General features: G+C 40.8%; 2 protein-coding genes across 3 annotated transcripts; both read right to left on the bottom strand.

Annotated features, from left to right (window-relative positions):
- Nucleotides 1-834: 834 nt before the first annotated feature.
- On the bottom strand, nucleotides 835-7,545 carry LOC103477739 (TSC22 domain family protein 1). 2 transcript variants are annotated; one of them, XM_017302988.2, is made up of 3 exons: nucleotides 7,313-7,545; nucleotides 3,853-3,904; nucleotides 835-2,208 (listed from the first exon to the last, which is right to left on the bottom strand). In XM_017302988.2, exons 1-3 carry the CDS (start codon nucleotides 7,414-7,416, stop codon nucleotides 1,945-1,947), a joined length of 420 nt encoding a protein of 139 aa, XP_017158477.1. In that variant the 5' UTR covers nucleotides 7,417-7,545; the 3' UTR covers nucleotides 835-1,944. The 2 variants fall into 2 exon arrangements, with proteins under 2 accessions (XP_017158477.1, XP_017158475.1); XM_017302986.2 differs by lacking the exon at nucleotides 7,313-7,545 and adding an exon at nucleotides 4,150-4,810.
- Nucleotides 7,546-7,678: 133 nt separating this feature from the next.
- LOC145554374 (uncharacterized) lies at nucleotides 7,679-23,140 on the bottom strand. Its single transcript, XM_081613965.1, has 3 exons — nucleotides 20,750-23,140; nucleotides 20,572-20,599; nucleotides 7,679-18,377 (listed from the first exon to the last, which is right to left on the bottom strand). Exons 1-3 carry the CDS (start codon nucleotides 22,474-22,476, stop codon nucleotides 18,234-18,236), a joined length of 1,899 nt encoding a protein of 632 aa, XP_081470091.1. The 5' UTR covers nucleotides 22,477-23,140; the 3' UTR covers nucleotides 7,679-18,233.
- Nucleotides 23,141-24,639: the final 1,499 nt, after the last annotated feature.

The following is a 24,639-nucleotide window of genomic DNA, read 5'->3' as shown; positions in this document are numbered from 1 at the left end:
TGTGAAAGTGCCATCTGGACACAGGAGAAGGAGCAGCATTTGATCCTCCCTCGGGCCACCCAGCCGGCCACCGTGGGGTCAGGATCCAGGATCAGGGCTGGCCCGTGGGAGGAGTTCATAGTATCAGTAGGGCAAAGAAATCACAGGAAGCAAATGACATCTCTATGATTAGAGCATTTGGACTCCTTAAAATGAGCTGCAATGACCTCAACATAGCCAAGCAGGAAGAGACTTTTAACCTAGAAGAGTTTCTAAAATTATCCCAGCTGCTGTACATTCAGGTTACAATTTGGCCTTGAAATAGAGCATCTGCTGCTCATCACAGCATCTGACATGCCACACTGAATTCAATGAAGAACTCTTGTTTTCTTATCTGTCCTGGAAAAAAACATTTAGTTGCATAGAATGTGACTTAATAAATCATGTGTTCAAGGATCAAACCTGTTGTTTAATTGCAAGATTCAGGTACAGCAATGCAAAGTAATTTTTGGCACCTTGTAGCAGCACTAATCACTCTGGTTTATTGAAGAGTGATTCAATAAACCAGAGTGATAGTGGAATTTGCCTATTTGCAGATTTTTTCATGTGCAAAAATCATCAATAATTTCAAAATTTATAATTCTGAAATTATAGATTTTAAAATTATTAGATTTGTTTCATTCAAAATAAAAACATTTTTTTCAGGTACATTAAAATTTTCTTTAGAATTGTTGAAGACGCTGATGGTTATGGGCAGCAAGAATCTCTAGCTGAAGAAGATTGAAACAATCGCATCAAACACCTTGGTAAAAATAAAGTTGTAAAACCTTTTTAGTTTAAAAAAAGCAAACAGTCCATTTTTTATACTTTTTTAATTTGAGGTGCAACTGTCTAGTGCAATTGAAATGTCACATTTGTGATGGGCTTGAAGGAACATGCACAACACATGGACATAATTCTGCCAACGCATTTTTTTCTTTCCTCATGACTAGTGTCACATTATTGTGTTCACCGCTCCAGTCGCACTATGAGCAACTTACACACTTGGCTGTACGAAAAGACGGGAAAAAAATTATTAAAGTAGAAAAAAAAACAACTACACATGTCCCCAAATCAAATGGTGAAGAGTCCAGATCATTTGAGCAAGTGAGTTTGATGCAACAGCAGAGAGGAGAGTTCACGTGTCACTACAGGAGAGACAGCATCTTAGTGTGGAGGTAAAAAAAAAAAAAAAGAAAAAATCCTCTTCTATTCCCACCCTGAGTTCAGACATCACAGGTAGTTTAAAACCTGGTGAAACCATAGATATATATATATACACAAACATGAAACATAGAAAAGCCTCTATATATGTATCTATGGTTAGAAACCAGGCACTTGGCAGAGTTGAACTGGAAATATTTAGTCTGTACAAAGTTACCTACAAACAGTCTTGTCCTATTTATTCACCTTTTCGGTTATTTGTTATAACATTGATTACATCAACAAGAGCAAAAAACACAAAGAAAAACCACATCTTTATAATCTGTCCATGTTAAAATAAAAGCGTCCTGATTCCATGTTCCTCCATTAGCAGTCCTCCAGGTTGAGTGAAGCATAGATGGTTCAGGTTGGGTGGCTGATGTTCACATCCACAATGGCACGCTGTGTTCTCCCCTCGTTTATCACCGGGACAACAAAGACGATTGTCTGAAGCAGGCAGTAAAAGACGAAGAGGACACACACACACAGACACAGTCACTCTGGTGCAACTCTAGAGTTTTTCAGTTAAATTAAATGTGCAACAAAAGAGTTTTCAGGTGAAGCCTCCAAATGACCTCAGGGTCAGTCTTTTAATGCTAATGTCCGTTCACAGTAAGTCAGCTTTCCTCCTTCTCCTCCTCAGCTTCTGTCTTCCGTCACCCCTGTCCTTCATCCTGTGAGAGGTGGGGGTGGTGGGGTTCTTTCCTGTGTGGGTCTTCTGTGTTATCCTGATGTGCTGGAGTTCTGTGTGGAGGGGAGGACCTGCGTGGGTCCAGATGGGGGCAGAGCCTGGGCAGCACTGGTTGGGGATCCGCCTGTCTGGACCTGGGCCTGGAACTGAGCCATCTGCTCGGGACTGGCCAGCGTCTTCAGCAGGTTGTTCTCCTGCTCCAGCTGCGTGTTGCGCTCCATCAGCTCTTTGATCTGCTCCTTCAGCACCTCCACCTCCTCGCGGACAGCATACATCAAGTGGCTCTTCACCAAGTCCTGACAGAGATGCAAACATGCTTCAGTCAGAAACTGTAACAGGAGTTTATGAAATAAACACAAAGTGGCATCCAGGTGTGGCTCAGAAATCAGACCCTTTTACATAAACTATGCTTTATTACTCAGCATTTCATACAAATAATACAGCCTCATAATTTCACATAAAAGCCCCTGCCATGAACAATTTGTATTATTCTACATAAAATGCTGAACTTTTAACATAACAGAATCTCTCTTGTGGTATTTCTGATTGAAATATTTTATGCCTCATTTTAGCCATTTGCTATAAGTTGGATGGAGTTAATGTGTATTTAAAAACGTAACATTTAATTTTATAAAAGGATTTCTCAGGGTGCACCAATTGCAGTTTCTGGCCAGTCTTTAAAAATCCTGAACTGCCAATTCTGATTTTGGCCTACACTGATTTTTGTCTGTGAGATTTTGCCAAATATAGAAAGGAAGTTACTAAATTGGCAACAGCGGGTTGACTATTGCTAACTGCAAACATGCAGACATGACTTGGTGGGCCGTTCTTTTGGTCACACCTCTCACAGCAGACAAATGGATGACATTTTAATTTTTAGGCATTTGCAGAGGTAGATATCATAGATGGATTCACATGAAAGTATCGGCTGATCCCTGATCTCCCAAAATTAAGGAAATTGGGTTTGATTTATCAATGCATGCCTAAATATTTCATTATTAATCAGAAATCTCACCATCCCGATGTAGAAAATTTCTGGCTTAGATCAGTAAGCATATTCATAGGTTAGAGTGGTCTGGTCAAAACCCCTTAACTGCCATGAGGACAGCAGTGACCCATTAGATGACATGTAAATATTTTGGAGATGACCTCTAAGGGGTTAAAGTCCTGATTCTTTAAGAATCTGATTTTTTTTCCTCCAACTACAACTTTAATACACACGCACACTGCAATTTTCAGAAATCTACTTGGTTAAAAAAATTTGAAAATCAGGATGTTTTTCTTCTACTTGACAATTCTGTCCCTTGTAGTTCAAATGGGATAAAAATGTGAAGAAGTACAAGCGGTATGAATAATATGTTAAGTTTTAAAATCAAAATAAATGAGATTTACCAGCTGCTTGCATCATTTGATCATAATTGACCTTATTTAGTTCCTGCAGATCACAGAACTAACTATGACATTAATGTGTTTTAGGAAAATTAAAACAAAACAAAAACAGCATTCCTGGTTATTGTCATGATGACAATAACCAGCAGGATTTGCTGGATAATCTCAGCATCCCCTCCTCTGTGGACCCCACCCCTCCCGTCTCCTCCTCAGCTACAGAACAAAATGTTCCTTCATCGGGATGGGAGGAGCCAACTGGCTGCCGAGTTATTTATACAGCATGGAGGGGAGGCTGCGGCTTGCCTGGCAACACTGGAGGAGAGCAGGGCTGTGCGTGAGAAACAGGAGGGAGCCTCCAGCCTGGCCCACACTGAGCTCCAAACCAGGAAAAGTCCAAACAAGCAGGTGCAGAAACAAGCTGAAGAAATTAAAAGCACAGAAGCCCCCCAAAAGAAAACCAGCACACTGAACCAAGACAGAATCCAGTGGCAGCATCTCTGCATCACTGAAGGGGTTACATAACACTCGTGCAGACAGAGCGACCAGCTTACCATCGCCTGCTCGATCTTGTTGTCGATGGCCACCACACTTGCACCTGAAGAGCTGCGAGAGAAACAGAGAGCAAAAGACAATGATGTAACAAAGGCTGAGCACTGCGGGAAGAAATGAGAATGATCTTAGCAAGCAGAGTCCTGATTGGCTGCTACTTTTTAAAATAAAATCTTTCTATGAGTGAATGTTGAAGCCTGTTTATTTCAGTGAGGTTGGGTAAAAAGAAGTCATTCATTTCAGAAATTTGATCCATAACAAGTATATTAATGCAGCATAGTCAATATGGCAGACGTTACCTATTATCAACTGTGACTGTAGCACTTTCTTTTCCAAGCACAGAGGACAGAAACGAGATAGAGAAATTCCTCAGCTGACAAACACCAAGGTCCATCGCCACCGTGTAGCATTGGGAATTCATGCTATCCCACCCATTTAAAAGTCCCTGAGGTGGCAGGGCGGCTGGAAGAACCGGGAGACCAGCGGTAGAAAAGTAGAAAAAAAGCGCATTATTTCTTATTTCAGCCCCCCAGCGTCACACCTCCAGGGTGGCTGGCTAAGCTGCAGCCGGGACAGAGTACACAAAAGACTCAAGCGACGGGTTGCTGCTGCTCGTAGCTCGGCTCCCTCTCCGGGCAAAACAGCGCATGCAGCTTCGTCATTGGCTGAGATGGGGAGCTCATTAACATAATATATATGCAACACAGACACTCCCACGTGTCGGACTGTGGAAGTAGTTGCTCATTGTAATAATCTCTACACCTGCTTTATCGAGAAAAACAAGCTGCTGAATCACTAAAACAAAAACTGGACACATGATGTCTCCTTCATGTCGATGCACCCGCTTTGCTCTACTCAGTCATGTCTTAGTCCCAAATACAAAAGTTTGTTCAGCACTATAACGTTCGCAGGTGTAGCGATATCCCCCCCTGCTGGCAGTAAGTTTTAACAACAAAGAGCTGGGATTAAACAGACTTTCCTCTATTTAACAGTTTCTATATATTTTTGTCTTCTGGACTCCCTTAAACAGACTCTAAATTCTCTTTTAAAAGAATAAATCAAATGACATAATATCAAGGCAGATTTCTGTATAGTGCTCAGGGTTTCAATATGACACTAGTAGGAAAAATACTGAAAAATGTTCCTATTACCCATTTGTGATTCAGTATTCAGATTTTTCTGATCATATCTAAAATCCATCTTTTTAAGGTGAAATACATGGAAGCAAAGCTACATGACACTATCAGCTGGCATTCGCAAAGCAGCCAATCCTGGAGCAAATGTATTTTTGATTTGCTATACCCCTTAGAGCAGAGATAAGGAAACCAGAAGCTAGGTTCTGTAAGAGTAAAGATGGTTTCCACAGTGCAAATTCAGATATATTGTTTGAACTATTAAAATAGGCAGTTGTGAACATTTATAAGTGGGGTCTCGAGTATTGGCAGAAGAATATAGTAACATTCGGGTAAATATTAGAATTTGAGAAAAAAGTTGAGTGGAAAGAAAAAGTGTGGAAGGAAACAATGCATCAGTAAAAGAGATAACTGCAGCTTTCGGAGGCTTGTCAAGCTAAATCCCTTTAAGGAGGTGGGAGAGTTTCTCAATGAGTGGATGGAATCCCACACATGGACTGAGAACCAGAACTGGACTGCTGCTTAGTGGACCAAAGTCTCAAAATATTTATAATTTGAAGATATTTAAAACAGTAGACATCTCAGATGAACGTCTCAGAGTTAAGAGTCGACAGGTTGACCACATTAAGGTGTGGATTGTAGGCGTTCCTATGGAAACTAGTCAAACAGCACACAAAGGAGAGGAAGCACATTTTGTGTGCGCAGCTGGAGTTGAAATAAACAGTCAAACTGAAACCGTCCTGCACCTTTTTTCACCCCTCACCACAAACACATGTCAACATTCAGTCAGAGTGGGCATCTAGCAACTGGTCATTCATGCATTTTGTAAACCTTGATTCACATCTGAGCTCACTTCAACCACCTGCTCCTGATTTAAGCACCTTATTGAGTAAAATCTGTCCGTGACCATTCAGGTAGAGGCCAAACCTTTGTAGACTGTCTGTTGTTTACTCTACCACAACACAACTACAAAAACCAGCCAGATAAAGAAGGGCTACTTCCCAAGCATACATTCATACTCCTTGGTCTTTGCATGCTGTGCACATTTATGAGTTTCATAAAATCAGTCTAAAGCTATAGGGCATTACTTTTCATAAACCTCAATGTGTTTTTTTAGGAGGACTTTGTATTATAGAACACACTGAGAAGCCACGATCGTGAAGTGGAAGAAAATAGTGACATATTAAAATCCTTCTTGTTTTACTGTTACTTCAAAATACAATAAGTTGCAGAACAGAGAAAACAGCATATCAACTTGATTTCCTTAATTATGGGCAATCGGCCAATACTTACACGAGAAACCGATCTTATCTGCTTTATAAGCCACCGTCTCCTTTTGCTCTGCAGTGAGAGAGGACTGACTGACGAGTAACATCAGTTAACAACAGTCACTATACAACTCTGAAAAAAATTAAGAGACCACTGCAAAATTAACAGTTCTTTGATTTTACTCTTTATAAGTATGTCTCTGAGTAAAATGAACACTGTTCTTTTATTCTATTAACTACTGACAACATGTCTCTGATATTCTAAGCAAAAATTTGTTATTTGTAGAAAATGAGAAATGGTCAAAATAATGAAAAAGATGCAGTGCTTTCAGACCTCAAATAATGCAAAGAAAACAAGTTTACATTCATTTAGAAACAACAATACTAATGTTTTAACTCTGGAAAACTTTTGGTGAAAATCAATTTTTGGTGGAATAATCATGTGGTTTTCTTAAAAATTCCAATAAAAGTCATATGTGGTTTTAATATGACAAATTCTAAAGAAGTGAATACTGCACTTCCATAGAGATTGTTTGAAAATAAAAAGGAATTATTTGATGTTTCCTGGTGAGATATATTTATTTAGCTAACCTCCGGAGTGTTTGCGATGTCCAAAGGAACTAAAAATGTCTGCTGCATTCCTCTAAAAGAAGCAGTTATATTTTATTCTGCTGTGGACGGAGATAAAATATGGATTAAAAAGAATATGTAGGAATATGCGGTTCATGTTAACATCCACATGAAGTCTGGGATTTTGGAGAGTGTGCTTAGAGATAAATGAATCATTTGCAGAACTCAATTCTTATCTTTGACAGTAGTGATTAACTGCTGCAACTGAACTTACAGAAAAATCATTTCAATCGCATATTTTCACACACTCAAAGAAAACATGTGGAACATGTGCAGAAACAAGAACAGAGTGTGCTGGAAGGCAGCCCTCAAGGGCTGGATCATGCAGAGCGAATGGATGTGTATCTCTTGTCATCAAATGGCTGCAGGGAACTTTAATCCAAATGTTTCTGCTTAGATTCCAGCGGCGTAATGAAAACAGCCATGGTTACCTCTTCAGATGCTTCTCAAGCTCCCAGAAGAGCAGCTTAAGGGCCCGGGCGTCCTGGCCCCGTGCTGCTGCTCCTGCTGCCACAGTCGGCCCCTTCTCTCTCATTGATGCTTACAAAATCACAATGCAGGACCTAAGCACCCCCGCCGACCAACACCTACACACCACCAAAACAGACCACCTCTGCCCCCTTCTGCCCCTCGACCCTGGCTCCCCCTGAAAGCTGAAGGAGCTTCACATTGGGGAGCCTGAGCAACAATAGAACCCAGGATGGATGAGGAAGGGAGGAGGAGAAGTAAGTGCGTGTGTGTACAGGGGGAGCTCATGTTTGTGTGAGTCTGGACATAGACTGTAAGATGATTGGGTGAGCAGAGAGGAGACCTAGGCAGTGATGTCAGCTTTCTTTCTGCTGTTACATAAACTGTCAGCAAAGATTAGACGGATCCATCCAATAGGATGTTCCACTGTTGACTACGTCACCCATAAGTCCGCTGGCTGCCTCAGAATAACGCCTCCACCTACATTAGCAGCAGGAAACAAACTTTAATGTTCCCAGCATCCTCCACACACTAAAGACCTCCAATAGATTCATAGATTCCCCAGCAGGAGGTCCGTAGGTCCTCCTGCTGTCGGTCAGCTGAGCGGCATCCAAAGATGGCGACCTAACTCAGGGTGCAACAAAATGGTGGCAAGTGAGAGGCGCCCAACAACTAACAGTGTTGGCAGCCAGTGTTGACAATTAACCTCATTAAGTGAAGGTCACGTATTCTTTTCTTCACTGTAAACACCCACAACAAGGGCTCCAAGTGTTCATATTGAATGTTACTGACAGGTCGTATTTAGTCAACCTTGCTGAAACCAACATGTCTGTACACATTGTACTCAAGTCTGGGGTCAGTTTGCACATGCTCATTAAGGTAAAAAAGGAGGGGAAGCCTTCACTCTGTCTTCAGCCAATCGCTGAACAGAGATGGTTTGGTCAATGATGACGCAACGCTATGCGTCATAACTTCACATGTGGCACACTTGTTCGGGCAGTGACCCATATGTTACATGAGCAAATTATTACAGCATATTGCATAAGAAAACTGGACTCTGTAAGAGAACAAATGGTGGCAAACAGATGATTTTCCACAATTTTAGGAGTTTTTTTGGGGGGAGTTTGGGTAAACAAAATCATGAAGTTAACATTTTTACATTTTAAAAGACAAAAACCTTGGTTTCCTAGCATAAACTTTAAAAGCAACATTATTCCTGGACATTTCTTGCATAGGAAGAAAAAAACCAACCAGAGCCAATCATTTAAAATTGACTTTAAATTTAAAAACAATTTAAAGCCAATTTATGACTACCAACCAAAATCTATTCTCTCCTTGAGTGGCCATGATTCGAAGGCCCAAAGTTAGTCAGTTTTGGTATCATAGCAGTGTTTAGAAAATAAATTAGAGGAAGCAAACATCAGAAGCTGTTGTATAAACAGAGATGTCAGCCGTCACGCAGGCTAGACTTCGGTGAGTACCGGTTATTTCACAACAACTTCAATTTCTGTTTTGGTTCTTCCATCAAATATGAATTCACTGTTATGTTGGAGACATTTTGTCAAATTTGTGAACTGACCTAGGGTGCGTTCACACTGCAGCTTGAAGTGACTCAATTCCGATTTTTTGGCAATGCCGACTTTTTTGCCGGGGCCGTTCACACTGCCAGTAAATACGACCTGTATGTGTCCTGCAGTGTAAACGGGCAAACGACCTGAAAGTGTCCCGCATGCGCAGTAGAGGGCGCAATAGCGCCCTCTACTGCGCTAACCCTAACCCTAGGCGCCAATGTTTACAGAAAACCTCAAAGACTGTTTTTTTCCCCTAATGCATATTCCGTGTTTCATTTTGCTCACATCCATTTTTTTCTTTCCATCAGTTTGCACGCTGTGATGCGATACGCTGGTTTCCCTCCACATCACTTCTTCTTTAGCAGTCAGGAGACACGGGCTTGTGCATGTCTGCATGGGCCTGTGCATCCTGTTTGTGTGCTTTTTGCATCATTTAATGTGTGCGTATGTAGGCCGGAATAATCCGGTTTAGGCCTCTAACTTTGGCAGGGAATCAACGGCGATTACACACACAGGATGTTTTTACTGTCTGAATTTGGGGAGTAGAAGATTCAAAATTCCATGTTTCCAGAGGTGTAATTATTTGACTATTTTCAGGCTCTGGTTCCAGAGAGAGGCAGAGAGCCGACGCCGGGTTAAACAGCTTTATACCTGCCTGTGGTTGAGAATAATTCCCCTTGATTTTTGCTCAGACACAGATAAAACAAAGAGGAAGGAACGCCCTAAAACTCGGCCAGATCTCATATCATCACAGACCTTGAGGACTGAAGCTCTTTGGAGCGCGAGTAAAACACTCCAACATGCTCGCAATGCCTTACATAACCAGCTTCTGGACCATATGAACCATGAAAGGAGAAGACGCAGATCAACGCAGCTCCAAATATTAAACCTACCTCACTTTCCTGACAGATCAGGTATTACCTTCCAGCTTTCATACAGATCTTCCAGAATCTCATACCGCGTGGAGAAACAGATGGAACTAAACCCCACAGAATAACCAGCTAACCTTCAAATCCAATTTATACTTGACATTTAAAAACATTAGAGCCTAAATTTGCTCATGCTTTTATATGAATATTTTACAAGCAAGTATTACAAAACAGCCTGATAACACGAGACGTCACTTGCAGTCACATGCAGCTTTCAGGGGGTTTCAATAAAAACGGAGCTAGAAAAGCTGCCAGTCTAAACAGTGAGCATGTTCACAGCAGAGGTGGAGAAACTTTGCTTGAGGCTCTCTGCAGCATGCCGTTTCATGTGGTGATCTGACTCTCACATCCAGCTTCAGTTACTTTTCCAGATATCCACTTTATTCCTGGCAGGGCAAACTGTACAACAGCCTTTTAAACAACAGCCTTAAGAAGCTACGGTTTCACAACTGGAAAATTTTCCATTATGTGGCTTCTGCAAGTTTAAAGACTAATAAAAGTTCAAAAATGGCGCAGTGGCCCTATCCATCCGATCATGTTGATTTAGATTGCTTGCAAAAGAGACATGCAGCTTTTCTTGGAAAGTTATGGACTGGAAACTAAAATTTAGAATATTTAAAATATTTGAAATGCAAAAAACAAAAAAAAGTGCAGCTTGGGAATCTGAAATACCTTGATGCAATGCAACTTGATGTGCAATTGGCTGGCTTTTCTTTTCCTTGGCACTGAGTCTTAGTTAGCACTACCGGTACGTAGTGCTAACTAAGACTGTTTCCATTGTGCATTTTAAGGTATATTTGGTGGACCCTATTCAAAATCACAGATGCCCAAGAAAAGCTAAATTCTGTTACTCTGATACTTTAGACATCCTCTTAACACCCATAACTGCCTATTGTAATAGTTCAAACACAAAATATACATCAGTGGAAACTGTCTTAGCACTACCGCAAAACTAACATCTACAGTTTCCTTATCTATGCTCTTAGAGGTTACAACAAATCAAAAATAAATGGCACTGATGCCATTTACTTGGCTGCTTCTCAAGCTGTGGCTTCTTTCAAATATTTTGGATATACTCGCCAGAAAAAAAAAGTAGGCAAATAGGCAACTAGAAGAATTTTTACAGGGGATCTTAAGTAGAGGTGGCGAAAAAAACCCCAGATTTTTAGGGAATCAATGTTTAATCCAGGAAATTCTGAATTGATTCAAAATGCTATAAAAATATTTTTAAATGTGTTTAAGTTGCACTTTTAGATTGTTTCAATAGAAAAAATGGTTTCTGAATCAAATCATAACCTTAAAATTAATCAAAATCTAATCACTAGTCACTGAAATATTTTTATCTCTAATCTCAAATATTTGAGGATACTAGGTGTTCACAGGAGGGTGTTGTCCCTAATCATTGCAGTATTTGATAAATAAAGGCACAGCTTTGCTTAATTTGGCCTGTTGAAGGTGTAAGTCCAAAACTCACACATGTGATTCACACTATGGGTCACAGGAGCAAAGTAGTAAAGTTTCTACAACATTCCTCATTAAAGCCATAGAGCCTCCTCAGTAAAACAACTGATGAGTATTTTACCAGTTTGGAAATTACAGCAACAAAACAATAAAAACTTGGCTTTCACAGTTTTTGGGGGGTGTTTTTGTACAGTGTTTTGAAAAACCCTTTTGATTTCAATTTAAGATCTAGATACTTTGTGATAATCACTCAGCTTACTTTCATTATATAACAAGAATATTTCAATTCTCCAAAAGCAATTTCAAAGAGAATTATTTGGATGTTATACAGGAGAGCGTCAAAAAAATCCTGTGGTGTTTTGCTGCCGCATAAAACATCAGAATTCCTCATATCTGCTAAAAAATGAATAAAGAGGAAAATTAATTTCTCAAAATATATTAAATTAATTAATTAAATGAAAAAAAAACTTTAAGCTGCATTGGACTCACTAATGCAGCAAATCTGGTCCATACAGATAAATACAGTGCCCAATTTTTTGGTTTGTTTGGAGATTAAACTCCAGACACACAACTGTGAAACTGCAAGAATAAGCATCTCTTGGCTGTCAGCTTTGCTCAAAGCGTCCTTTGCTGCCAGAAGCTGCAGAGATTGGGTTGTGGCTGGAAGAGCAAAGCACACAGTTTTAATTGGAGGAAGTTAAACTGCAGTAATGAAAGATCAGAACGCCATGCACCAATTTTGTCTAATCTTTAATAGGTGGGAGAATCAATGTCCCACAGTCCACTGTAAGCAGCGACTTCGTCTTCCTCATGGAGGACGTTTCATTCCCTTGCTGCTTTGTCATTCACAGATTGCGTACAGAGGACATTTCTACTTTGCCACAGGGCTTGTTTAAGGTCAGTGATTTCAAAGCAGAAGATTCATGAGCTCCTGCTGCCATCTAGTGGGAAAACAAAACTATGACAGCTGGAGAGGTCGTAGAGTTTGTGTCAGGCAGAATAAATGTATCAAATCTGTTTGCGATTACTCAACAACCTGACCCATTGCTGTGAGACGACAAGAACATGAGAGGCAATAAAAAATGGATTCACGAAGTGTTCGCCTCTTTAGTGTTGGTATTACCAACTTAAGACGCTAAACTCTTGGCTTATGAAGAGAACCACATATTTTTTAAATCAGCTATCAGATCTGCAAGTCAAGCAAGAAACTAAAGATTAAATAAAAAAATTCAGGCATGTCTGTGCTAGCAATGCGTAAATCATGAGTCAGTAACCACACAACCTCAGGACCATTGTCTGTTTATAATAAATCATCATCTTAAGAATAAGCCGTGTGTATGAAAGAGATTTAATGTTATTTAACGATAGCCAAATCTGACTAGCAGCTAACAATCTGAAGGCACAATGTGGAGAGTCAAACATCTTTGGATCCAGATTCCTAACGACTTCAACATTCCTCATTAAAGAAAAAGCAAAAACATGCAAACTTTGGAAGAAATGCTGCTTTAATGAGAGTTTTTTGGCATAAAATAACAGTAAACCGAAGCTGCAGCTTTTACAGCTCCAAAAGCATGAAGTCATATGTGTAAATAAGACCCATAAATCGCAATACACCCAACAATGAAGTTGTGGTACTGCTGATTTTCTAACAAACCACCCCATTGTTAAAATAATCCTGGAAACATTGCAAGCCAAGATGGAAGTTTATGCTGGTAACTGCCAATTAAAGGCGTTAGCTGAAGAACTGCACAATGCTGCCTTTTGATTTAGGTTTCCAACTAGTTTCTACAAAGCATGCTGTCCGAAGAACCGATGAGATTTCTTCTTTGCAAGCCGCACTTTTGATGTGACCCAAACCGTTCTTGTGCACAAAAAAACCCCACCATGGAGTAACACCCAAACATGAAAAGATACCGCTGCTTTTCTGCTCAGGGAAGCACAACAGCCAACTGAAAGCACTTAATAATACCACTACATACCATCACAACATTAATACAAGTTTGTAGTCACTTTAACTCTTCAACACTTGAAAAATAATTCTACAACCTACAAACTGGATTCCAAAAAAGCTGGGACACTAAACATAATGTGAATAAAAACTGAATGCAATGATGTGGAGGTGCCAGCATCTATTATTTTATTCACAATAGAACACAAATCACAGATCAAAGTTTAAACTGAGAGAATGTATCATTTTAACCCTCCTGTTGTCCTCAGGTCAAAATGACCCAGATTTGTATGTGTTTTCCCTATACACAGAAAATGAGGACAACAGGTTAAGGGAAAAAATTTCATGACGTCAACAAATCCCCAAAAAGTTGGGACAAGGCCATTTTTACCACTGTGGCATCTCCCCTTCTTCTTACAACACTCAACAGACGTCTGGGACACAGGAGACCAGTTTCTCAAGTTTAGAAATAGGAATGCTCTCCCATTCATGTCTAATACATGCCTCTAACTGTTCAATCGTCTTGGGCCTGCTTTGTCGCACCTTCCTCTTTATGATGCGCCAAATGTTCTCTATAGGTGAAAGATCTGGACTGCAGGCTGGACATTTCAGTACCCGGATCCTTCTCCTACGTAGCCATGATGTTGTGATTGCTGCAGAATGTGGTCTGGTATTATCTTGTTGAAAAATGCAGGGTCTTCCCTGAAAGAGATGTCTAGATGGGAACATATGTTGTTCTAGAACTTGAACATAGTTCTCTGCATTAATGGTGCCTTTCCAGACATGCAAGCTGCCCAGGCCACAAGCACTCATGCAACCCCATACCGTCAGTAATGCAGGCTTCTAATTGACTCCTGGACCAGTGCAAACGGCTGAGTTTGTGGAGCTTGCTTAGAAATGGCTTCCTCTTTGCACTGTAGAGTTTCAGCTGGCAGCGGCGGATGGCACGGATTGTGTTCACTTACAATGCTTTCTGGAAGTATTCCTGAGCCAATGCTGTTATTTCCTTGACAGTGGCAATCCTGTTTGAGAGGCAGTGACGTTTAAAGGCCCGGAGATCACGAGCATCCAGTAGAGTTGTACGGCCTTGACCCTTTTATGCACAGCGATCGTTCCAAATTCTTTGAATCTTTTGATGATGTTATGCACGGTTGATGATGATAACTTAACTTAAAAGTCTTTGCTATTTTACTGTGGGTAACACCATTCTGGTATTGCTGCACTATCTTTCTGCGCAACAATGGTGGAATAGGCTTCAGAGAGACACTGACACTCTTAAGAAGCTCTTTTTATACACAATCATGTTGTCAAATGACCTAATTAGTATTAATTGGTCTTCCATCTGTTAGTTATATGTTCAAATTTCCTTTTTCCAGCCACTTATTGCTACTTGTCCCAACTTTTTTGGGATTTGTAGACACTGTGAAATTTTGAATCAACATATTTTTCCTTTAAAATGTTACATTTACTCAGATTAAACTTTTGATCTGCCATCTATGTTCTATTACAAATAAAATATTGACATTTGCCATCTCCACATCATTGCATTCAGTTTTTATTCACAGTTTGTTTAGTGTCCCAACTTTTTTGGAATCTGGTTTGTACAATGATTCTACAATGATTACAGTCATTTTTTAAACAAATATTTTAAGAAGCATTTCTGATTCTCATATCAAGTACAGGTATTTTGAATTTGAAAGAAATAAATTGCATTGCAATTTCTTGTCGATGGAAATAGAATAACTGAGATTAATCAATAATTAAAGTACATTTCTGTATACTGAGATTTTTCTGGACTGCTCTGTCAGAAATCAAATTTTTTTTTAATTAAGCTATTATGCAATTTCAATCAATATCTATATGTGATAGTTTAAATTTAATTTAAATAAATTACACATTTTGTATCGTCAATAAAATATAAAAATACACAAATGTAAAATGGTTGAAATCCTCAACCTAAAACTGTGTTGAAAATCATAATTACAGTGCATCACTAAAGTGAGTACACCCCTCACATTTCTGAAGATATTGAAATATATCTTTTCATAGGACAAAATGACACTTTAACATAATGAATAGTAGTCTGTGTGTAGCTTATATCACAGCGTAAATTTATTCTTCCCTCAAAATAACTATATACAGCCATTAATGTCTGTATATAGACCACCAGAAACAAAAGTGAGCACACCCCTAAAAGACTACACCCTAAATGTCCAAATTGAGTACTGCTTGTCATTTTCCCTCCAAAAAGTCATGTGACTAGTTAGTGTTACTAGGTCTAAGGTGTGCATAGGGAGTAGGTGTGTTACATTTTTAGTACAGCTCTCACACCCTCTCATATTTGTCAATGAAAGTTCCAACATAGCACCTAATGGCAAAGAACTCTCTGGAGATCTTAAAAGAAGATAGCCAAGGCTACAAGAGGACTGAAACTGAGCTGCAGCACAGTGGCCAAGATAATTCAGCTTTCTGAAAGAGAGAGGTCCACTCAGAACAGATTTTGCATTGGTCATCCAAAGAAGCTCAGTGCACGTGCTCAGCGTCACATCCAAATGCTGTCTTTGAAAGATAGCTGCAGGAGTGCTGTCAGCATTGCTGTAGAGATTAAAGAGGTGGAGGGTCAGCCTGTCAGTGCTCAGACCATACGCCGCACACTACATCAGTTTGGTCTGCATGGCTTGACAGCCATGAAGGAAGCCTCTTCTGAAGTCTGCACACAAGAAAGTCTGAGTTTTGCTGAAGACATGTCAACAAAGGACATGGATTACTGGAACCAGGTCCTATGGTCTGATGAGATCAAGATGAGTGTTTTTGGTTCAAATGGTCTCAAGCATGTGTGGCAGCTATCAGGTGAGGAGTACAAAGATAAGTGTGTGATGCCTACAGTTAGGGCTGAAACGAGTCCTCGAGTGATTCGAGTACCTCGATTATTAAAATTCCTCGAGGAAAGTTGACCTGCCTCGAAGCTTCGTTAATTTATGTTGTATCATTTAGCGCACCGTGTTTCAGCCGGAACATTATTTGCGTTGAGCGGAGCTCTGACTTCCGCCTCTGAGTTGTTGGTGATAATTCCGGGTTTTCATCGTTTTTTTGTGGGACCAATAAACATCCTTAAAATGACCGGCGCGATGCCGGGAGTTCGGCAGCCTTTCTGCTCCGGAGCTGCTGGTTGAACGGCGGGAAGAAGCTGAGGAGGATTTATACAGGTGAGCGGAGAGACTGAACACGGCGGGCGGCTGAGGGTTGATGCTTACAGGGTAAGAGCAGCTTATATTTAATAATATTTTATTTCATAATTGTTTTTATCCGATTACTCGATTAATCGTAAGAAAAATCTATAGATTACTCGATTACTAAAATAATTGTTTACAACAGCCCTACCTACAGTCAAGTATCGTGGTGGGAATGCCATGGTCTGGGGCTGTAAGAGTGAAGCAGGTGTTGGGGAGTTGCATTTCATGAACTCCAATCTGTACCGTGAAATACTGAAGCAGAACGTGATCTCCTCCCTCCGGAAACTGAATCACAGGGCAGTGTTCCAGCATGATAATGACCTCAAACACACCTCTAAGATGACCACTGCTTTAATTAAGAGGCTTGAGGGTAAAGATGGACTGGCCAAGCATGTCTCCAGACCTAAACCCAACAGAACATCTTTGGGGCATCCTTAAGCGGAAGGTGGAGAAGCGTAAAGTGTCGAAAATCCACCAGTTCCGTGATGTGGTCATGGAGGAGTAGAAAAGCTGTCCAGTGGCAACCTGTGAAACTCAAATACACTGTATTTGATATTTCTTGTATTGCTGCTCATGAAATAATAAACTGCCATCTTTAATTAAATTAACGAGCTTTATATTTTATTATTTAATTAGATATCCTGTACAATATTGAAATATTTAAATAATTATTGATCAATGTACTTAATGTATATTTGTCCAATGTTATCTATGGTGGTGGGCGCCACGAACTAAAAAAATAAGTTATGCTCACTTTAAAGCACTATACCAACAGTGTGTAGCGCAAGCTATTGTTAAAGTGCTAATCAAAAATACAACTGCCTTGATAGAAAACAACCATCCAGAATCAATTTTTAATTTTGACATTATAAATGTACGTTCTATAATGACCTTAGATATTGCATTTATGTTTACATGTTCTCTATTATTTGTGTTTTACTTTGTTCCTGTACGTTTCTTCTTTTAAATTAAGTAGGGTGGAGGAGACAAGGGAAACCGAAATGCTCCTTAAACAGTCTTCTTCCATTTCAAAATAAGAGCATGAATATAATTGTGTAACTAGTTGAAGAATTCTTAACAGCTGATGACTAAAACTTTACCCAGAAAAATCTGTTTAAGGAAATCTAAGTGTGCTAAACATTTTCAGGAAATGTGCTAAATAAAAAATTTGCTTCGTTATTAGCACAGTAGCAGAAGTGAGTCCACTAATGGTTAAACTAAAACAAGTAGCAACACATTTTTTATTGAAATGTAGCACAAGTAACACCATTTAATAATTTTCTCTCACTTGCATTGATCATTAAATCACTAATTGATATTTTACAAATGGATTAAATCTCAGGGGAACAAGATTATTTATTAGTAAAGCTATGTTATCTATGTTATTTTATAACTTAATTTTTGAAGTTGTACTCATTTTAAATATGCTTGCCTATTTAAAAAGTCTTTGTATATTTAAGGATCAGTTTACAATGCCTTGAGACCAGAGCTAAACTTGTTGATCTCATGCAAAATGCCACTTGTGGAAGAAAACTGACACATCCCCCTGAATACTCCATCCTGTGACACAGTGCTGGCAGCGTATCGCTTTTCATCAGCAGAGACAGGGAAGCTGATAGCAAGAGAAACAGAAATAAAAACAAAGGGGAAAGCCGCTAAAGTCTGCACTAGACTGAGAAAGAGGTTCACCTACCTGCATAACAACAAAAGTCACAAATAGGCCTGTCGCGATAAACGATAAATCAATTAATCGCACGATAAATTAAACATATCGACCTCATTTTAATTATCGGCTTTATCGTCTCTTCCTGCCTTTTTTTTTTCTGTTGATGACGCTGAATGAAAAGAGGCTCAGCTCCGGTCTCTCCACTGACCCTCCCTTCCTCATTTCCTTAGTCTAATGTCCAGCGCACACTACACAAGTTGTCGGCCCATTTTCTAAACCAGAGACCACGCATTAGCCGACAAAAATCCCAGGTACAACGGTTCGATCAGGTTCGTCGTGCCGTGTGGTGTCCAGCCACATGAGCACAAAATAATGGCTACAAGTCCAGTTAACTAATTTTAAAATCATGCAATAATCAATGCTTTACTACAATCTACCTGTGATGCATGTGGCTAGAGTCAGCATAAAGTCCTGACTGAATGAAAATCATTATAACCTATTTATGTCACGTTAACGAAGAACAGCTGAAAACTTACCAGGTTTATCAACTGAGGTAGCAATTTGGCTCCTACTCCTCCCCTTGTCATTTCTATATTTTTTGCAATAAATGTTGAATAAATATTAATGTTGTTTCCACATATCATTTCCAATGTCCGCTGGACTTCGGGTTTCGCCGTTTCAGCTGTTTGGGATTCCCCTCCGTAATTTCCCCCCAGAAAGCGCAGAGGAGAATCCGCGCTGATTGGCTACCTGTAGCATTCAGCGTTAAGCTCCCAGTCGGGGAAAACCCCTGATTTAGATCGGAGCGGCCACGACGATCTACCGTAACACACCACACATTACATGATGATAGTATGATAGTATGAACTATTGCATTAGGTAGTCAGATGTGCCCATCTTCTCTATTTAAATCTAATGATTACTGAAGGGCAATATAGTATACAGACTTCATAATCTGCACTCTTTTGGTTGAATGCAGTATTTATTTCCACTTTGGCTTTATGTTGATTAGTTTTTATTCAAGTACGTTTTTTGTTAATGGAGTCTGAGAATCCATTTTATTTTTGTTTCTGGTTGTTTTGTTTATTTAGTTTATCAGTTCCAGTGTTATGTGTTCTTTTGAAAATAAAGTGTATCTATCAGGAAATCACATGCATTATTAGTCATTTCCATTAAATCAGTGTCAAAAGGTCTTGAAACAATATTATCGTTTATCGCAATAATTTGTTAGACAATTAATCGTCCAGCAAAATTTGTTATCGTGACAGGCTTAGTCACAAAAGATATTCATGTGTGAACCAATATATTAGTTACAATTTCCTTAATTTTTGGAGACAATACATGAAAAACTGATCTGCAAATGTCATTTGCTCTGCTGTGGGAGCAAAAAGGGGCTTCGTCACTACAATTATCCACTTTTCAGATAGAGAAAATTGTGTTTGCTGAAATTGGAATTGGTCAGGCTTTTTAAAGACAGGTGATAGGCTGGAAAACTGCAATCAGTGCACACTTTGTAGACTTGAAGCCAACAGACATGTTTGTTCGCAAAGTTGGAACAACTTTTCACAGAAAAGAAGTTGAAATTTAGTCTGTAAAATGGGCTTGTATGATTTTAAGGAAATGTGATGTGAGAATATTGGTAGATATCGCAAGTCAGAGAATAAGAAAGCTAAGCAGCAACTGGAAATAAAATCTTTCAATCTGAACCAGGTTTTCTTTAACAGCAATAAAACTACTTTAATATATAGTTTCCTTGTAACTTGACAACCTCCTTTTTGCATTTAATGCTTTAATAAAACACATCCCAAAAGACTTGCAGCTGCAATTTCAGCAAAAATTGGTTCCGAGCTTGTTTTCCGGAAGCAGAACATAAATACATAGCAAATTTGTATTCGTTTCTTTCATATAAAAATCCAAATAAAATATATTAACGCTTGTGGACGCAACACGAGAAAATACAGGACTGTGTTCATGCACGGGTGGAATTGTTTCTGTAAAAAGAGGATGGAATTGAAGCACTGAACAACAGTAAGACAACATGGCCATAAACAAAACGGACAGTCAGTCTCAGACTGTCTGCTGCAGGATAGAGGCTGATTCATGTCCACAAACATGGGACAAACGCCTGTCCAGATGCAAACATTCTCTCTCTGCAGCACATTCAATCAACTTTAGGCCTTTAGTTGCACGCTTTATCTTTGCAAAGCTAAAGAGTGCAAAGATCAGACATGAATCTCCTGTTCGACCGGACACAGGAGGTTTACAAGCAGAGAAACAACTTGTGGCGTCTCCGACAGCTTTTCTCCAGGGAACCAACCCGGTTAGAGCGGCCCTGCCTTCTCACAGATTTCCCTCACCCTACATAACTCCTTAAGAGCCTGCAGGAATACTTGGAAATAAACACAAAGACTCACTATTTCCCTGCGGTGGAACAGCTTGAACCTGAAAGAGACGCAAACCATGGCTCTGAGAGAAAGCTGCGACAGATCTGGGGTCTGACCAGGCCAGCACACTGACCCTGAACAGAGAACTGCATGCAAATGACCAACTTGTAAGCCCAACATGTGATTAAAAACAAGACAGTTTCCTCACCTGTCATCCTCTTCCTCTGCATGCTGGCTCCTAAAGCCTGCAGCAGCCATGAAAGCTCTGGCTTCCACTGACATGCCCATGTGGCCCTCGGCGGCTCCTTCGGCTGCCCCCAGCCTAGGCAGACCCAGCAGACCCTGGTGCTGAATCAAGAGCTTCTGGGCAATCTCTAACTCTGTGTTTTTGGCCATGCTTCCTCCTCCAGGAACATGAACGAGGTTCGCCCCAAGGGTGAGCAGTGGCTGCAGGTCGGCTTGCAGAGCGGTCAGCGGCTTGTAGGGGGTGCCTTGGAGGGCCACCGGGTGCTGGAGTTGTGTTTTTGGCAGAGGGTGGGGTTGAGGTTGAAGAGAAGCAAAAGCCACGGAGGTCGGCGTGGCAACCTGACCCGGAATTGGAGTGATGCTGACGGGATGCTGCAGTGGGATTCCTGGAACTGGAGCAGAGATCCCAGGATTCACATGTGGAAGAGGCGGCTGAACTTGTGTCTGAAAGGGAGCGGTTGGCTGGATGAAGTCAGGCTGTCTGACCCCTCCAGTGGGTCCGATCACTCCTGTGTGGAGCTGGGATGTGGGGTACCCTCCATGGGGTTGCGGATCCACAGCATAGGGTAGTGGCTGGGGTATTACAGGAGGCGGCTGAGACGCAGCTGCAGGTTTCTGCATGTACGTCATCCCGGCAACCTCTTTGGGGGAAATGTAGCTCTGGGCAGTAGGCTGCGTCACCACCTGTGAACTGGTGAAGTCCTGGGTGGGAGGGTGGTACGGCTGCAGCATGGCTGGAACAGCTGGACTCGTCCCGGCATTTCCCGCCTCAGCCTCTACGGCCACATCTATGGTTCTGACTGCCTCAGGCGGCGCTGGGTGAGCGACCTCCTTTTCATAATACTCTGTGCACGTCCATCTTCCTTTGCGAAAGGGCTCCGAGTTCGTGTCCAGTTTCACGACCCTGAAGCGAGAGCCAGGGGCCGCCTGGCTGTGGCTGGGCTGGGCCACCTGCCCGCTTGCAGCAGTGTTGTCAGAACCAGCGGCAGAAACATTAGAAGGTTTCACAATGTTTTGGATATTAGTAGCAGGAGCTGCAGCTCCAGCAGGTTTAGGGTTTTCATGCACCAGCGGCCTCTGGACCATAGCTGGACTGGAGCTGGCTACTGGCGCAACGGGAAGAGTTGGTAACGCTAGGTCAGACTGGTGATGGTGGGCCTGCTGGGGGTAGTATTGATGATTCACAGACCCATTCACCAAGGAGGACCCCTGAGTCACGTGATGCAGCTGCAGAGGTTCATTAGGGGACACCAGTCCGGGAGTGTCCACCCCATGGAGACTGTTCAAGGTCTCATCTGAGGAGCTCCTCTCCGGGACTCCCGTGTCTGCAGGCCTGGATGCGGAAACATCTAGCATCTCAGAGGAGGACAGGTCCTCTGTGTGGGACTCGTCCATGTCATCATAGCTCTCCGTGTCATCAGCCAGACTGTTGTTCCCGCTGACGTTGATCTGGGCCGAGGTGACGCTGGTTATCTGGAAGCCGCTCTTCTTCTTCACCTGGGCTCCCAGCGCTTGGAGAGCAGGGGAAGAGGATCCAGCCTGCGCCGGGCTGGGGGTCTCCTCAGAGAAGTTACCTCCGACAGAAGAGGAGGGAGATCCGGACGCGCTGCTGCTGCCTCTCCGGTAATGGAAAGCGGCTTTGCGGGTGGCAGTCCCCGGGGGGTCCCCGGTGTAGTCCTGATGGTGCATGTTTGCAGTGAGGCCAATGAAGTAGAGGGGTTGTCAGGCGATACTAAACAGCCTTAAGTGACAAGTCATATGATTTGCGTCCTTTACAATAAAATACAAATTTAGGAAGACGTTCAAAAAAAATAAGCTCTACGGTGAATATGCGCTTCCTCTTGTCAAAACACGCATCGATCCATCATTTTATATTAAAACCAGTCTTTAAATGCTGCAACTAAAATAAAAAGCGACGACTTGTAGCTAGCTGTTGCTAGCTAGCAGCCATTAGCGCCTCCTGAACTTTGTATCTCCGTTTAGCTCCTATATTCAAACATTTAACTTATATACATGAGGCAATTAAGCAAATTCAAATTAATAATATTTCATATTTTTAGTTGTCCTTTGAGAGTGGAGTCTGTTAGCCTGCCGTGTGTCGCAGGAAAACCTTCGCATCTATTCTCTTCCTCCGGGAGCCGACTAGTCTCGTCAAAATGGAAAGAAAAATAATCCCGAGTCGGCTACACAAACCGTTTCCAGTTAGCAGAACATGGAGTCTGGGCAATATCCGTCTTTGTAATGGTAGAAATTGCTGGGTGAATCCATGTCAGCGCAGCTTTCAGCGTCCGTCCGTGTTTGCTGTATCATTGCCGGTGAGCTCTAGAAGAAGCAGCAACGGCAGGAAAGCAAACATTGCCCATGCGCATGCGTGTGGAGCGTTCAGGTCCCGAAATTGGATCGTGTTTTTGATCATGAACCATTGTTTGAGCATTTATTTATCTAAATAACTTGATCAAATTTACCATTTGGTCACATTTCCACAGGATATAAGCATTTTGCTCAATTACAAGCTGGAAAATGCAACCCATTTCAATCCTAAAAGCTAATAAAAATACCTAACAAAAAAATACCTAACACTAAAAGGGGGCATGAAGCTCTGGGTTGTGTTTATTTTTTCTTTCTGGGACCACTGTTTCGAAATTCTACTATAAACAGCAATGACATAGTAGGCAGACGATTTACATACACATATATAATTGCTGATGGCATACATCTTAAGTACGTTAATAATAATAAATTAGGAATGTCAGCTTGTTACAACTAAAATATTTAACAAGAAATTTGTAGTGCCTGTGAATCACAAAATCTGATAAGCAGGTTTGACTTGTAATATTCTTTACTGTCATATATTTTTAGATTATTTTGTTGTTCTTTTAACTGTGATATAGACAGGTCAAACTATACTACTACTTTTATTGTACAGTTTGGTAGTTTCTCTTTGAACTGTTATTTTCCCTATTCTTCATCAGTCCATTGCTTGGCTATTCCAGATAAATAATTTTAAAGTGTCTATTGAGCTGAACTCTGCCCTATGAGTTAATGAGGTAGAGGAAAACCCCCAAAACGTAAACAATACATAATGGTAATCCATAACCTATTTCTTTAAAAAATACCAAGGATAAACGTTTGACAGAGTATTATAGCTCCAAAGAGCATTTAGCTGAAAACTTGGAATGCATATCAAGATGAATAGTACTGATGCTTTTGGGCATTGTGTCTGTTTAAAAATGTAGGTTCAAAGATCAGGGGTCTCATTTTAAAATGTGGCAGGACAAAACAGGACCTGAAACTGCCACATGTCATTTTCTGTGCAAATGTTGTGCTCTGTAAAAAAAAAAAAAAAACTTAAGGGGAGAATGTGCAGATCCTCACAGAAAGTTTCACTTTGGAGACAGCAGAAACTGGTGATACAGATGGTGAGGTGGGAAATATTAGTAATTGTAGAAAAAAAGCCTGTCTGGTTTAGCAGTTCTACTGCTAGTGCTTAAATTAAAGTAATTTCAATAGAGATGATTAAACTTTAGTCTTGTGTAAAATATCTTTGCTGTAAGGAAGTTGAACGGAAGTGGAAATTGATATTTTTTTTCAAAATAAAATACTCCACAAACTGCCAATAAAATGAGAACAGTAGTAGAAAAAAGTCAGTGAGTCATAGAGAAGGGAGAGAAAAGCTGCATGCACGTTGTGAGTTGTATGTTTGTCATTCTTGTCACAGCTGATGTATCACTCCCACAACAGAAATGCTTCCGACACCCCTTCATATATGACAACAACATATCTGATAAATATAGTGGAAAGCTGGGCAACACAACACAAGTACTGATGTAGTCTTCCGCTATAATCTGCAGG

This window comes from Poecilia reticulata, chromosome 2, assembly GCF_904066995.2.
Source record: "Poecilia reticulata chromosome 2, P_reticulata-male-v2, whole genome shotgun sequence".
Lineage (NCBI taxonomy): Eukaryota > Metazoa > Chordata > Actinopteri > Cyprinodontiformes > Poeciliidae > Poecilia > Poecilia reticulata.
The sequence above is the reverse complement of the archived record's forward strand: the minus strand, read 5'-3'. Positions and strand labels throughout refer to the sequence as shown.

What these genes read in the sequence shown, in the direction of transcription:
- LOC103477739 (XM_017302986.2), bottom strand. Translation starts at nt 4,271, where the DNA reads ATGAATTCCCAATGCTACACGGTGGCGATGGACCTTGGTGTTTGTCAG. An exon ending in ACAGTCACAGTTGATAATAG is followed by an intron (nt 3,905 to 4,149) that starts GTAACGTCTGCC and finishes TTTCTCTCGCAG; the next exon opens with CTCTTCAGGTGCAAGTGTGG. An exon ending in ACAAGATCGAGCAGGCGATG is followed by an intron (nt 2,209 to 3,852) that starts GTAAGCTGGTCG and finishes CATCTCTGTCAG; the next exon opens with GACTTGGTGAAGAGCCACTT.
- LOC145554374 (XM_081613965.1), bottom strand. Translation starts at nt 22,476, where the DNA reads ATGCACCATCAGGACTACACCGGGGACCCCCCGGGGACTGCCACCCGC. An exon ending in GCAGAGGAAGAGGATGACAG is followed by an intron (nt 20,600 to 20,749) that starts GTGAGGAAACTG and finishes CGTCTCTTTCAG; the next exon opens with GTTCAAGCTGTTCCACCGCA. An exon ending in TGTTCCACCGCAGGGAAATA is followed by an intron (nt 18,378 to 20,571) that starts GTGAGTCTTTGT and finishes GACTAAGGAAAT; the next exon opens with GAGGAAGGGAGGGTCAGTGG.